We start from the raw sequence: 15765 nt of genomic DNA, 5'->3' as shown, positions 1-15765 counted from the left end.
TTAAAAATATTTTCAGTCATAATTGCATGGAAGTTAACAAATTATTTCCTACTCACTATGGAAATTTTGTCCTTTATGAACGGAATATCAGTGTTTATGAATCACTTTGTTGGTAATGTACCAAGGAGCTTTCATAATCTTTCTCGGGATTTTGTATTGGAAGCGCTGCGTGATGTCAATGTTTGATGTTGAAGCAGCTCTCCGTAACTGAATTCGATAGGTCCACACAGGTTTTAAAATAACTTTGTATAAAAGCAATTTATTTTCCAGTGATAGGTGAGAATTTGTTCTAAAAAGCCAAAACTTGAAAAATATTATATTGAGTTGTAGCCTCTTGTTTCAGACGTAAAAGTATAAAACTTGAAACGCCTGTTTGTTGAAATTAATAAATATGAATAATAGGGAATCTTAGATCTGTGTGTGTGCGCGCGCGTGAGTGTGTTTGGGGGAGGGGTGAATGATGGAATATAAGTATAACTGCTTATGGCTGTGAGGAAATGTATTTATCAAAACTAACGTCTGCGATACAGTTTACTATTAATATTAATACAAAGCAATCAAGAATGTCCGAAAGTGTCGATGGTCGATAGAATATCGAAAACCTTAGTATCGATACACAGGTTGTATCGAGTCAATATCTATCGATGCAAAGTATCGAGATTTTTTGTTTTGTTTGGTTATGTTGTGTTTTGTCTTGTGTACTCGTTCTGTACTTGGCCAAAAAGTTGGATTTTGTACTAGACGTGACTAACACAACACAACTTTTCTAGCTACGTACGTCTTTGTTCCTGTGTGAGATTGTGCCTACGTTTTTCCACTTTCATCAATGAATAGAGTGTTAATAATTGTCAAAATTACTTTCTTTTACCGAGTTTGGTAGGATTGATTATAAGGTAATCTATTGTGTTCATTTTTATAACGAGCCTAACATATATTTCTATCATGTATACAAGATAGTGTTACTTAACCTATTTTCCATAACAAATTGGTATAAATTATTTGTACTGTATTAATTATTTAATCCAGAAAGGTTCTAAGTTGATACTATACCAGTTTTATGTAGATATGAAAATATATAATTGCCTATTGAATTTAAAATTAAAATTAAATAGGTTTGGTTGATTTTCATAGAGACCTAAATAGCTACATGTTGATCAAATCTGTAGACTAGTGTATACTAAGTATTAACAGTAACTCCTGAAATCTGTGGGCTTATTTCAAAGCATAGGTTATTAACCCTTTAACTGCCAAAGATGTATGCAACTTGGCATATTATGGCCATCAGCTGCTGACTATTTGACCGTCGCTCAACCCAATGATTCTCATTACAATCAAAGAACACCACATGCAGTGAAATTATGTTTGCATTAGCGATGTTAGCTATAACAATCTAAAACTATTTTCATAAATTTCCTAAAATAGTATGTTTAACTTCCAGAAAGATTTTTTATGTGGTTGCAATCCATTTATTGCATAATAATTGATGATATGTTTAAAATTTAGATGATATCTCCAGTAGTCTATCTATCTAGGGGACCGAAGGAAATCGGGGTTACTGGTTGGTGGTGGAGAGGGGGATGATAACCTAAGAAGGAGTAGGCATTCGTGGAGGGAGTACGATAAGCGGAGTGGTTTTTTTATATTGAAATGATCAAATGCCAATTAATTATTATACCCATCGATATAATTGACCAATAGTAATTAATTTGAACAGTAAGTAAATCAACTGCAATAACTGTACACACATTTTTATATTCTAAATACAATTTGTTCTATAAGTAGCCTATATTATTTTAAATAAAAATAAAATAGTTAACTTTAGTATCTATGCAAAATAACGCTAAAAGATAATTTATTGTTTTTCAGTTTCAAGAAGTTGGGTAGGGTACGATAAGCGGACCCGGTTTTTTATATCGAAGAATGTAATCATCGATACCTAATATTCGCATCTCAAATCCTAGACTATCAATCGATATAAAAGTATCTATAGTCCTCAATAACAATCATGTTTTAAATTAAAATATGGATTTAATATTTACAGTGATTAAACAAATTATTATAAGCAAAATTAGGAAAACTGAAGACGACCATATTTGCTCCTCTCACAGTTACAGTTGTTTCTCTCCCACAAATTTCACATAATAGATTTTTCGTTACGAGTCCAACATGTTGAAGCCATGTAAAACATGTCTTATCATCTTTCAAAGCAATGTCGTGTACTTTTTTAAAATTGACTGCCATTTTTAATAATCAAATGTTACTTATATGTAAAATTGAAATATTACCTTACGTGTATTATTTGAGTGTTTACAGCTGTTGATATAGATTATTTAAGTTGGTAGTTCAAAATAATTAATCAGTATCGATTGATTATATCGGTAGTTATGATTAAGTAATATCGTTTGCCAATTTCAATATAAAAAACCGGGTCCGGTTATCGTACCCTACCCCAAGAAGTTTATTTTGTTGTTACGTTTTCTTTATCATTTCATCTTAATTTTTCATATCACCTGTATTAGTTTTATCGTAACAACTTATATCTGTAACCCTGAAAAACTAAAGCTCATTTAAAAATTGTTGTGTTAGCCTAAACCATCATTCTATTATTGCTATCTCATAAATTCACTTAAGAAATAATTTAAGTTACACAGTCTACACTAAAGAAATTTGTTTAAAACTGTAAAAAACAGTTTGAATTTTATTTACAAACAATGTTGGTATTTATTTACAATACCGTGACCATGAAAAATGGACTTTTTTCATGGGTTGGGCATTTATAGCCAAGTATTATTATCACAGGTGCATATAAACTGGGGGGAAAGTATATCATTGTAGCTATTATATTGATGCCTTTCGGCCATTATTGCATTAAGGATGGAAAATAACCGACAAAATTTTGTCGAACAACACTTGGAGGGTTAAGGATCAGGGGCATCACGTGATCTGGGATTCGACTTTTGCAAGCTCGAGTTAATTTTTTTTCTAAAAGAGGAAGCAGTGCGCAGCACTGCGCAGCGGGCAGGCATCGTTGACAGGATTAACGTCATCATTTCAGTAAAATTGCCAGAGGTACTGTCAAAAACAGAGTTTTCAGAGGATTTCAAAAAATCGTAACTCCTTTGATTTTCGTTGCCGACGAATTTTTTCTTCACTATTGTTTTCAGGAAAAATTGTAGTTTTCAGGAAAAAAAAATTAACATACCTTTCCATGGTCACGATTTTGTAAATTGATACCACAATGTTAACCATTTATCTGCCATTGGTGTTTCTCAGTCTTAATGCACAAGCTGAGCAAATCGGCCTGTGTTGGTCTTGAGTAAATTTTGACCTCCGATTAAATCAGCCCATCACGGTAAGAGGGTTAATTACATACAATACACCTAGAATGCTTTTAACACGATCTGGCAAATGAATTGCTAAAGTCGTTTCAAAACACTTGTCCAATACCACTAGTCACTAGTTATTTTTGGGTAATACTTACTTACTTAAGGATCAGAATTAACTGAATATAAAATTCAGAACACTGCAACTTATAGTCAAGTAGGCTGATGTTGTTCAGACACTAATGGCTCTGGTCATCAGTGTGGGTTGTGGTGCTACCATGTGCTGGTGGTGAGATAGTGCCTTTCAGGCTTAACCACAGAATCAACAAGTTAACATACTTTCTTTTTATGTATGTTTTTAAACTGTAAACATCTGATTGCAATAAAATGTATGTGGTAGCATAGAGAAAGAACTAAACTTCTCAAATATCAGGGTTTTTTTTGTGTATTCCTTCATCCAGACTGGATTTCCGCTTGGTAACTGGACTGAGCACCTTTGTAGTCTAGATATTTCTGATGTCAAAACGATTTTTGTGGATTTCTTGAGAGAGACTTGGACTACAGATTCCATGAGTCAACCTTTGTAGCCTAGATGTTTCTGATGTCAAAACAATTTTTGTGGATTTCTTGAGACAGACTTGGACTACAGATTCCATGAGTCAACCTTTGTAGCCTAGATGTTTCTGATGTCAAAACGATTTTTGTGGGTTTCTTCAGACAGACGTGGACTACATAATTCAGGAATCAACCTGTACCAGAGTCAGATTTCAAACGCAGCACCAAGCATAATGTGAATGAAGCTTAACTCAATATTTGCATTACAATATTTCATTTACAACTCCAATTTATTAATAATAACACTATTCCAATATTATTATTTATATTGCAGTGTCCCAAAAATAAAATAATATTGGAAAATAGATGTTATTATGTACTAACTAGGCTACTAGTTTTAAATTATTTCCAATTGCTCCGAGAGTCTTTAGCCTTCATTTACAAGTTATTCCAATGTCTATTCTGTTGGCCTGTTAGAAAACTAATTTGGTAAGACCTAAACAAATAGTTTCACTAAAAGTACTTTTTTGGGTCACCTGTTGATTATACCAAATCCTCCTACTGCATTTGGCAAGTTTATTTAACAGATTGAATTTTAAATGTAGGCCTATTCTTTTAAAAAATATGTTGAAAACGGTTAATAAATCTTACGACGAAGACAACTGAAAAGTTTGTCTAGGAAGGTAAATGACTTAAAAGTGTTTGATATGGAAAAGGTACATAGTCTTTAAGTGTCTGGAGGGAGGCTGGTAGCTATATGACTAGTTGTTCATCTATCCTCTGCTCCAAAGAAATCTCTACAAGATGTTGGATGTAACGTTTCAGATAAGAGTGTATAAAGTAGCCCAGAATGTCAACAACTCCGGAAGCAGCTCAAGCGCAAGTGAGCTCCCTTCCACTACCACCAGTTCAATATATAAATGTCTACACCGATGAGAATGTCAAACGAGGTAGAGCGCCGAAACCTCCACCACCGGTGCATGATTCCTATAAAATGTTTGGCAACACGTACAGCACTGATGATGCAATCATCCGTCCCCTGGAAACTCAGGTACTGGTCTTCAGGAATTTTAAAATAAACTAACCAAGCGAGCTCTTAAAACTATTCTGTTACATTACATGTTTCAATATTTTAGATAGTAGTAGGCTCAGGCCTATCTAAGCTTGACTTGTTTAATACTGTATTTGATATTTCATTTACATTATATGTTACAGACCAGTGCAATCAAGATAAAAATTAGATGCAATCTGCATAACACTACTCAATCACTGTATAACCTTTCAATATTTTCTAAAAACTTAAATGTAAACAAATGTTTCTGCCACTTTGGTCAACTTCAGCTGAAATTGTCACCAGCTGTTTAGGGTCAGTTAACTTTGGTTACATGTTGTAAATATTATAATAATTTTCAAGAATTATTAAATATTCTGAGAATCTTTTCTAATGTTTCTCACCTTTAAAACCTCCCTTGGACTTCTACAAACATTTGAAAACTAAAATTAGCACAATCAGTCCAGGCTTTCTCGAGTTTTAGTAAGACTAACAAAGTCAATTCATTTTTATATATTAAGACTAGCTGACCCAGTAAACTTCGTTTCACTTACCTCTTAATATAAGCCATATTTATTTAAACCCTAATTATGTATTGCAGAACCGGTAACTTTATAAAGGCATCATCATCATAGTATAGGCCATGCTACGGCATCTTAGAACTGTTCAAAATTCAATGAATACAGCGCCTTCTACACCGCAGCTGTTGAACAATGCCACAATAATCAATAAAAAAACATAAAGGTGTCTTTAAAAGATGTTTTAAATTTATGTCAGATCAAGTGTCAGAACGCTTTATTTTTATAATTGGCTGAATTCGTTTGTAACGTGATAGTCACTTTCCTTTAAATTGATTGATTGATTTGTTTTTATAGAAGAAGAACTTTTACAAGAAAAGTTCCCTTTTGCAAAAAGTGGATAGAACGGCAGAATAAAACAACTACCTGTCCCAGTTGCACTAAAAAATTGTTAAGATGCGACGAATGTTTGACAATAACCGCTGATACTTTCAACTTTTGTATCAAGTGCGGTCACAATTTGAGCCGCATAATAAGAATTAATAGGTCCAAGGAACAATAAATCAAGTGAAACAACAATTGTTATCAAAACCGAAGTTCGTCTCAACAATGCTATCATCATCATCATCTGAAGGAATAACATTTTCAGAACTTAATTTAACTGGCGAAGAATTAAAATATTTGGATGAGATAGAAGAAAATCAGAGCACAACATCGGCAATATTCTGGCTGTGCCAAACTTGTCCGAGTCACAGAGTCCTCCCGCCACGCTGTCAGGTCCTAGCGAGCAAAGTGAAGACATCATTAGCAAGCCGGGTTTATAAATAATTTAGATATAGAGGTGGAGTTTAACATTTAATTTTAACCCTCATCGTTCGAAAGTTATATTGTTTAAGATTCAAGTGCCGATTTTTTCAAGTGCCGAGAAATTTAAGAAAATATGTTTCTTACCATAAAGACTAATCAATATATGTTTATTTGTCGGCACTATAATCGATTTCTGGATCGTAGGAGAATGCTGCTCGTTCCAGGATCACAGGAGCATTGCGTTTGCGGAATCTGTCAATTTCCTTTTCCCGGGCTCGCTGCTGTTGTGATCGATGTGCCCGAACTCGTTGCATTCTTTGTCTATCCACTTCATTCTGATTTATTGTAGAACGCAAATGTGCCATACCAATACGACTGTTATCATTATCAGTCTCTTGCTGGTCATCAGTGCGATTAGCGCGTGAGGTAGGTCGCCGCACATTCGATTTACTTCGACGACCTATGTTAGATCGTTTTCTTCTCGGCATTGTAAGCAGTATCTGATATTAATGTTTTCTTGCACTAATAATGTTAACCTATAATGGCGACAGCTTTCTTACCCAAAATTGCATGCAGTAGTAAGTAAACATATGATACTGAGACACTTCGTTATTTGTATTTGTTACTTACAACTGTTAAATTAAATTAAGTTAAACACGAACATCAATCAAACGTTTGACAGGTAAAACAGTTTGTATGGGAAAATCAAATTGTGGTTTTTAGTATTTCCCTTGGAATTGTGTTATATTTTCTCATCGTTTAAACCTTCCCTGGACTTCCACGAACATTTCAAGACCAAAATTAGCCAAATCGGTTCAGCCGTTCTTGAGTTTTAGCGAGACTAACGAACGAAAATTCATTTTTATTTATATAGATAAGGAAAATAAACAATAGTATTGAAAAGGTTTTAACATAATTACTTTAAAAATTTGTCTGACGTCAGATCACGTTGGACGATCTGAGGTCGGGAAAGTACCAATTAGAAATGCCCCTAGCCACCAGTGCAGGCTTTGGTGGTGCCTTTGGGGCCACTCTGTACATCTGACAAACAAAAAATATCCTTAGAGATAGTACTGAAACTGAAGCTCGGGTTACATGAGCCATGAGCCCATTGTTTGTTGTAAAATGGGCGATCATCGTTGTTCAAATTATATATGGGAGAACTATTGGAAGATGAAAATATTAGTTCTGATGAAACATATGGGCAAATAAAGTGCATGATGATGTTTCTTTGTCAGATTTGTTTCCAGAAAGTCTGGATGAGTATAAACCGATGGAATATGAGTTGGGTTGTGAAAACTGATGATGACAGTGAAAACAATTCATTATTATTTGATATTACTCTTCCAAAGAATTCATCAACCACCAATAAATATGGATGCATAATGACAAAAAAAGGTGTACATACTTTATATTTTTAACAAAAAATTTGTTTGTGTTGTAAACAAGTGTGTATATATATATATATATATATATATATATATATATATATATATATATGTTATAATATTTTTGTTCACTGAAACACTGTGTATATTTATTGCATTTATAGTATCTTACTATCTCAAGTCATATGAAAGTTACATGGAGTGAAACTTAGAAAACTAAAAATTTACAATACATTTTTTCAACTTATATATAAATAAAAAAACAATAAGTGCATATTTGCATTATTTAAAATTTTACTCTGGTTTGTAACAAAAAAATGGATATAAAACACTTATTACTTTGCATTTAGCACATATTTGTAAAGAATAACCGAAAAATATGCTGTGCAAAGACAACAACGAGTGTATCATTCTGGGAGTTTCTTATTATCAATCGGAGGGTTAAAACTACTATCTCTAAACCAGGCTCAAACTCTTAACACTTTTGATTATAAGAGTACCAGTTCGGTTCTCCCTAACACAAATTGCATCCAGTTTTTGTTTGCATATAAATTTCAACAAATTTTAGAATCAGAGTTACGAATTTTAATAAATACAATTTAAATTGGTGCAGGGATTCAAGCGCCTGTACCCCCAGCACTACGACAGGAAGAGGGAGCTGCGCAAGCTGAACCACTCGCTGTTTGTCAACTTCCTCGACTTGTTAGACCTGCTGGTACGTTGTCCCGACTCTACCCACCGCACGGCCAAGGTAGAGGACCTCAGCCTACTGTTCATTCACATCCATCACCTGCTCAACGAGTTCCGTCCACATCAGGCACGCGAGACACTACGTGTCATGTTGGAGCTGCAGAGGCGACAGCGCGTAGAGACAGCCCAGCGCTTCCAGAAACATCTGGAAAAGGTAGGGTAGTTGTTCTCGACAGTACCAGAAACATCTGGAAAAAGTATTGTAATTGTATAGTATTTTAGTAAATTGTATACTTACAATCAAAATAGTATTTTGAATAAAATGATAGGACAAAATGAATAGGGTTTAAAGGTGACAAATAAGTTTTATAATTATGAAGAAAAATGTTTACAAATTGGTTCAAAAACCGAATTTTAACATAGACCCATCTAGGGTTAAGAGTAAGAAGTTTTCTCAACTAAAAATTTGATCTTGTTGGTAAAAGAATTATTTGTCTATAAATCCTAATATTGGTTTTGTCCTCTTATTGAAAAAGTGTGTTTTTATTACTAGAAAAGTACTAGATATTAACAGAGCATAAAATTTTGAAGAGCCTTATTTCAATTACCACTATTGTATGGTAACACTAGTTTGTACACTGTTAAATAAAAAGAATTTAATTTACAAGAAGTGTTTAAAAATTAAATCAGTTTAACATTTGCCTGTATTAAAATAATGCTTAGTATTTTTTCATGCTCAACTCTTTATTTACTATCCAAGCTGTTGATTATTTTTCTGAATTGTCTCCTCTCTACTTGTCTGTCCGTTGTGTGTGTAGGTACGGGAGATCCTGCACCAAGCTATGATGAGTCTGCCTGACATGTCCGACCTAGACTCAAAGCTGACAGTTCCGGTAGAGATATTCCAGGCCCACGACACCACCAACAAGGACGAAACCGACAGCGAAGGTTGTGACCCTCTCGACAGACTCATGTGTGAAATTGTCGACCAATTGTAAAGCCCGAGTCAATTCCCCTGTATAATATTGTTCATTTTGTATTCATAAACGGTTTTTATATTAAAGAATTTGTGTATGTGTATATTTTTGTCCCTTTATGTTAGAGTGGTCAAGAAATTTGTTGTTGAAATTATATGTAGTAGGAGACAGTACTCTCTGTTGTAATCATAGGTTTATTAAGGAGTTTCTTACACCTCCCACCCCATTGCAAAAAAAAAAAAATAATGTTATTCTTACATAGCACATTTTTCAATTTTTAAAGGTTAAATATTAATCTTATTTCAACAGCCGCAACTTTGTAATGAATAAAGCTTATGAAGAGTGGTTTGTGGCTTTGTTCTAATAAGAATCAAGAATCTTTATTGTCGACCCACAATAACTGCATTGACAATGTCATCAGATGGTTTATACATATACACAGTATAACACCAACATTAAAGAATACAATAATACATACCACATACTTATGGTAAATAGTACACGTCACAAAGCATTAAAATTAAAAGAATAAATTATCTACATTACAAGAAAGCATTTCGTCCACTGTATAAAAAGCTTTTTGTTTTAACCATTTGAGCAAAGCATTTTTAAATTTTGTGCAAGAAACATCTTTGCCCGTTAAAGGTAGCTTGTTAAATAATTTTATACCAACATAAAAGTATGTGTGCTGGGTCTTAGTTAGCGTATTCTAAGTCAATAAGGTCTCGGTATCTGGTGGAATAATCATGATTAGAGTTTCTAAGACTAAGTATGTTCCTTAAAAAAAGGTTTACATGAGTCACTAAAGGCTATATTGAGAATTGTGCGTAAAGCTCTCTTTTGGCATAGAAAAACCTCCTTAGCACCAGCTGAATTACCCCAGAGGAGAGTTCCATACAAAAGGTGTGAGTGGAAAAGTGCAAAGTAAGCTTTTAATAGCAAGGTGAAGCTAGTACAAGTTTTGAGTTTTTCTAACAGAAAAATTACTCTGAATAAACGGGTACAAAGAATATCTGTGTGATTTTTCCGGGTAAGCTTAGTGTCCAGGTTGATTCCAAGTAGCTTAACAGAGTTATGTCTTAACACATTCGCTGCGGCAAAAAGCATAATTAGGATTACCGGATGCTGAAAAATTTTTATGTCGAAAAAACTTTCCTTGTACGGTATAAAGGCAGGATTGAAGGTGTAAATGACGTTTCCGGCCGAGTTTCCTGGAACTGTGACATCACAATTTTCGGCCCCTACTGGGGCCGGCCGCATATTGTACTGGTCCCGTACTGTCAAAAGTTGTTACGAGCGCTCTGCTGCTGATATAACTTACTTGTTTCATTGAAAGTCCATATACACTGAATGCCCTTGCCCCAAATAATCCTTCAAAAGGTGTAGGACAACCTTCTAAGTATGCCCTACACCACCTACGGTAGTATCTGATTTGCCCGTGTACATGAGGAATCTAAGAATAAATCCTTGATGATCTGTCAAAGTGTACAATTTATAAGATGCAGGATCCATTTTTATAAAAAAAAAAAACACACAAATAATGTAGAGAAAGATTACACAGTTGATATACATAGAAACAACACACTGAACACTCAAAGATTACAACAGGCTCCTATTGAAAAAGAACCGTAACAGATAGAAGCGAACGAAACCAATCACAATAAAGCATTGGACATGACTTAAAATGATTCAAGATCCAAACATTCTTTATTCATATTATGTACAAAGGTACAATAAATAGCGTCAAATTACAAATGGTTAAGACTTAATACTAGATACTTAATACTTATAATCCTTATTTATATTAAAATATATTATGTTATACCAAACATAGAATGGCCCCTCCTAGATTCCTTACAACAGTTAGGTCAGAATTGCTTACTTCTAGCTGAGAAAATATTCATCTAGCGAATAAAGAGATAAATTTATTAAATAATCTTTCGCTTTAGATTTGAATTTACATAAATTATTTTCCAGTAAAATATGCCTTGGTAGCATATACAAAAACTTTGTTCCCATATATTTAGTTTTTTTCTTAAAAAAATCTAAATGATGTGTTTCAACCTGTCTATTTAATCGAGTGTTGTGAATATGATTATTTACAGATAAAATCGGGTCAAAGTTCTGTTTTACGTAAGTCATAGTTTCTAAAATATAGAGCACATATACAGTTAATATTTTTAGATTAGCAAAAAGATGTTTGACTGAGTCTTCTCTTTTTAATTTGCACATAATTCTTAATTATTTCTTTTGTTGTATTAAAATTCTATCTAAATTTCCCTTTTTTGTTGCTCCATATATGCTTATCCCATAAGCAAATTGTGAGTGAACTAAAGAAAAATATATTATTTTTAATGTTTCCAAGCTACAATACTTTGCCAATTGTCTCAGAGCAAATAAGCCTGTTGACATTTTGCCTACCACATGATCAGTGTGCTTGTCCCAACTTAGGTTTTCGTCAATTAAAAGCCCTAAAAGTTTTGTTACTTCAACTTGTTCTATTATTTCGTTATTTATAGCTAGCTACTTGTGGGTTTATTTTATTCCTTGTTTGTTTTGTACAAAATGGTATAAAATTAGATTTATTTGAGTTTAGTAGAAGATTTTTATGATCCAAAAATTCTTTGACAATTGACAAAGCAATAAATGATGAAACTTCAACATTATCTTTAGTGTCTCCTGATATTGTTATATTCGAATCGTCAGCAAACAAACAAATAGTACTACCAACAGGGATCGCTCCAGGTAAACCCTTCAAGTAGCAAAGAAACAAGAGAGGTCCCAGGACAGACCCCTGCGGCACACCATGTTTAATTATTCGTCTCTGGGAATTGAACTTGCGGATGTAATTGTATTTTTCTGAAAATTCTGATATTGAATGTTCAATCTCAACATACTGCTGTCTATTTTGGAGATAAGATTCAAACCATTCCAATTGTTTTCCAGTAATCCCTAGTTTTTCTAATGACTAAAAGTTATTTATGAGACACACTGTCAAAGGCTCTAGTCATATCCAAAAATACACCTAAAACTTTTTCCCCTTTATCAACTGATTCGATTATTGTTTGGATGAACTCAATTCCTGCAGTAATTGTTGATCGACCTGACTGAAAACCGTGAATCAGAATCAGAATCAGAATTTTTTATTGCCGTTACAAATGTGGTATGCATGGCATCGTCATCTCATACAAAACAAATTGTATTATAAAAGTAAAATATTCATAACTAGACTATGTTAGCTTCAATATGATGTATAACTTCATCTAAACTGTATGCTGCTAGATTTACTAAGATATTTTTTAAGCATTGCTTAAACCTAATAAAATCTAGACATTTAATATGATTTGGTAACATGTTATAAATTTTAATACCTATCTCTACAAAACTATTTTTGGTACACTGGTAGGTACAGTAGTTTACTCTAAGATTAGAACAATTTCTAGTAAAGTAATTATGTATAGAGCTATTTACTGTTATTGTCTGCAAGTTATTTTTAACATACAGTAATACATCCAGAACAAATATAGAAGGCACAGTCAACACCTCTAATTGTCTAAACAAAGGTTTGCAATGGGTTCTATTGTTTACATTACACATTATCCTAATAGCTCTCTTCTGCAATATCAAAAGTCTTTTGGTGTTAGGATCATTGCCCCATACAATAACTCCATAGGACAAATGACTCTGGATGTGTGCATAGTATACTGCAGTTAATGTTTCAATATTTACAATTAATCTCAATCTTAACAACATAAAAATGCCTTTTGCTAATTTTTTACATAAAACTTCTATATGCCTGTTCCATTTCAGATTCTCTTGGAGGTGAACACCTAGAAACTTTACATTATCATGGTTAGGTTTATGTTGCAAACTAAAATTAATCTCCTGAGTTTTCTCATGGCTTACACAGAGGACGTTCGCCGCACACCAATCATTCACAATAATTGAGTTAGCGACTAATAGAGAATCATTTACTACATTAAGATTTTTACCATTCAGTAAGATTGCTAGGTCGTCTGCAAACATGTATGATCTTGTCACATTGTTATTTATGGAGGCTGGCAGGTCATTTACATAAATTATAAATAATACAGGTCCCAAAATGGATCCTTGTGGAACCCCTGCTGTAACTGCATTGTATTGAGAAGAGCTTCCATTAAAAGCAACCATTTGATATCTCTCTTTGAGATATGATTTAAAAAATTGTAAAGACAGATCATCAAAACCATAATACTTAAGTTTATCTAACAAAATTTCATGATTTACCGTGTCGAAGGCTTTAGACATGTCGAAGAACTTGCCTATGACCACTTTTTTATCATCTACACCATAAATACAGTTCTTCATAAATTTTACAATAGCATTTAGTGTTCCTCTCTTAGGCCTAAAACCAAACTGACTATCTGATAACAATAGGTTACTTTCAAAATACTGAATTACTTGCCTATTTATTATTACCTCAAACACTTTTGAAACAATTGGAATTATCGAGACAGGTCTAAAACTCTTATGTTCTTTCCGTGAACCTTTTTTATACAGTGGTATAACCTTTGCCAGCTTAAGGCACCTTGGAAATGTACCATTATTAATACAAAGATTCAAGAGATAGGCTAGAGCTTCGGCAATAAAAGGTGCAGCAAGTTTCAACAGCTCAGAATTAAAACCATACACATCCAGACATGAACTATTACTTAACAAATTAATAGCATCATACATCTGTTCAACCTTTACTTCAGTAATACTAAATTCACAGTTAGACACATTACAACTTAACTTACTTAAATAGTATGACATAGACTGACTAGAAAAAGGCACATTAGCAATGAGATCATTTACACTATTCACAAAAAAGTTATTGAAATCACAAGCTGTTAGACTACTTCCAACTTCTGTACTTTTAGACCTATCACTATTACTTATATTTTCATTAATAATAGACCACATAATTTTAGGTTTATTTTTAGCAGATGACACCCTCTCACAATTAAAACGTAGCTTACAACTTCTAACATCGCTTTTATATTTCTTCTTTAATTTCATATAACATTCTTTAAAGTAGGTTATGCCTGTAGACTTATACTGAGCATACATATCGTGACCACATTGGTAAAGTAGCGAATGTGCAAAATTTTCGAATCTGGGCTAATGTGCTAAACAGAAAGTGCTGAGAGAGAGATCTACACTCCAGTAAAACAACGAATGTACAGACCCAATAATAACAACAGTAATCACAATGTTTATTTTAACGAATCTGCCCTTGCCTCACTATTTAAAACGCTAAACAGTCGTATATGAACTACTCACAGGTAAACAAACGAATATGCCACGTTCGCCTTTTTACCAAAGTATATTAATTTATATTGCAAAAGGCTAAACAGGCGAAAGTGGCACATTCGCTGCTTTACCTAAGTGAATATTTATATTGCTGAAGTGATTTAATTAACGAATTATTTGATTGCATCTAAAGAAAATAAAATATCCCTTCTGTATTAACTCTTCCATCAAAATCATCATACTGTATAAGATATTAGAATAACTAACTATCCCAGCTCTCCCTTAGTTAACAGCTGTGACACTTACTTTGTCTTATGTGGAATCCGCTGATTAAAAAAAAAAAACAACACACCAGTGAGTGAGTTTATAGTTTTGTTTTGTTGACATTCGTTGTCGTTGATGTTAAGGCTCATTTATCTTTTTTCAGTAACAGCAAGTGATTATTTCACAGCTGTAGTGAGCTCAATGATACAAATATAATTCACAGTAACAACTCAGCACTTACAGAAGATACCCAACATCGTTTATCACCAAAAAAAGCGAAAAATATCAAAAATGGAGTTTATAAAAGACAAGAACAAACGGCAAAAGACTAAGAGGGCTTGAATATTGTACTGTAAAAGGAAAATTAGTTAATTCAATGGCCTCTAAAACAAGCAGATGCTCCGGCCGTGCCAAACACAAATGCTTTAAATAATGTACAAGAAGAACAACGAGAAAAAATCTACAACGATTTTCACAATTGCCTTCCTTATCGGAACAACGGCAGTTTCTTTGTCAAACATGTCACTGTGCGACCAACTTCAAGGAAAGTTTACAAAAGCAGTGGAGTCACACAAGAGCTTTCACCAAGAAATACACATTTTCCACTGAAAATGGCACATTTGAAGTTTGTCGAGAATTTTTTTCTCGACACCCTTGAATATTTCAGAGTCACTTATAAGAGGGGCACGTGAAAAGGTTAACTCGTCGGGTTGTTCTCCTCCCCGATCTAAGAGGAAAGAAAGATCCACCAAACAAATTAAGTCCCTGCCACTGACAAGTTTATCAGAGAAAATATTTTGTCTTTCTCAAGAATGGAATCCCATTATGCAAGAAAGAAATATGAATATCAATATCTAGAGAGTGCACTAAATGTAACAATAAATTATGCACAACTTGTATAAAGAAAAAATGCATTGA

General features: G+C 33.5%; 1 protein-coding gene across 2 annotated transcripts; it reads left to right on the top strand.

Moving 5' to 3' along the window:
* Positions 1-660: 660 nt before the first annotated feature.
* Positions 661-9482, top strand: LOC124357972 (mediator of RNA polymerase II transcription subunit 7-like). Of its 2 annotated transcripts, none has more exons than XM_046810143.1 (4): positions 661-893; positions 4704-4929; positions 8256-8546; positions 9151-9482. In XM_046810143.1, exons 2-4 carry the CDS (start codon positions 4729-4731, stop codon positions 9328-9330), a joined length of 672 nt encoding a protein of 223 aa, XP_046666099.1. In that variant the 5' UTR covers positions 661-893; positions 4704-4728; the 3' UTR covers positions 9331-9482. The 2 variants fall into 2 exon arrangements, with proteins under 2 accessions (XP_046666099.1, XP_046666100.1); XM_046810144.1 differs by having other exon boundaries at positions 661-896.
* The last annotated feature ends 6283 nt before the right edge of the window (positions 9483-15765 follow it).

This window comes from Homalodisca vitripennis, chromosome 3, assembly GCF_021130785.1.
Source record: "Homalodisca vitripennis isolate AUS2020 chromosome 3, UT_GWSS_2.1, whole genome shotgun sequence".
Taxonomy (NCBI): Eukaryota; Metazoa; Arthropoda; class Insecta; order Hemiptera; family Cicadellidae; genus Homalodisca; species Homalodisca vitripennis.
Note: the sequence above shows the minus strand (reverse complement) of the source record. Positions and strands in the feature narration are given on the sequence as shown.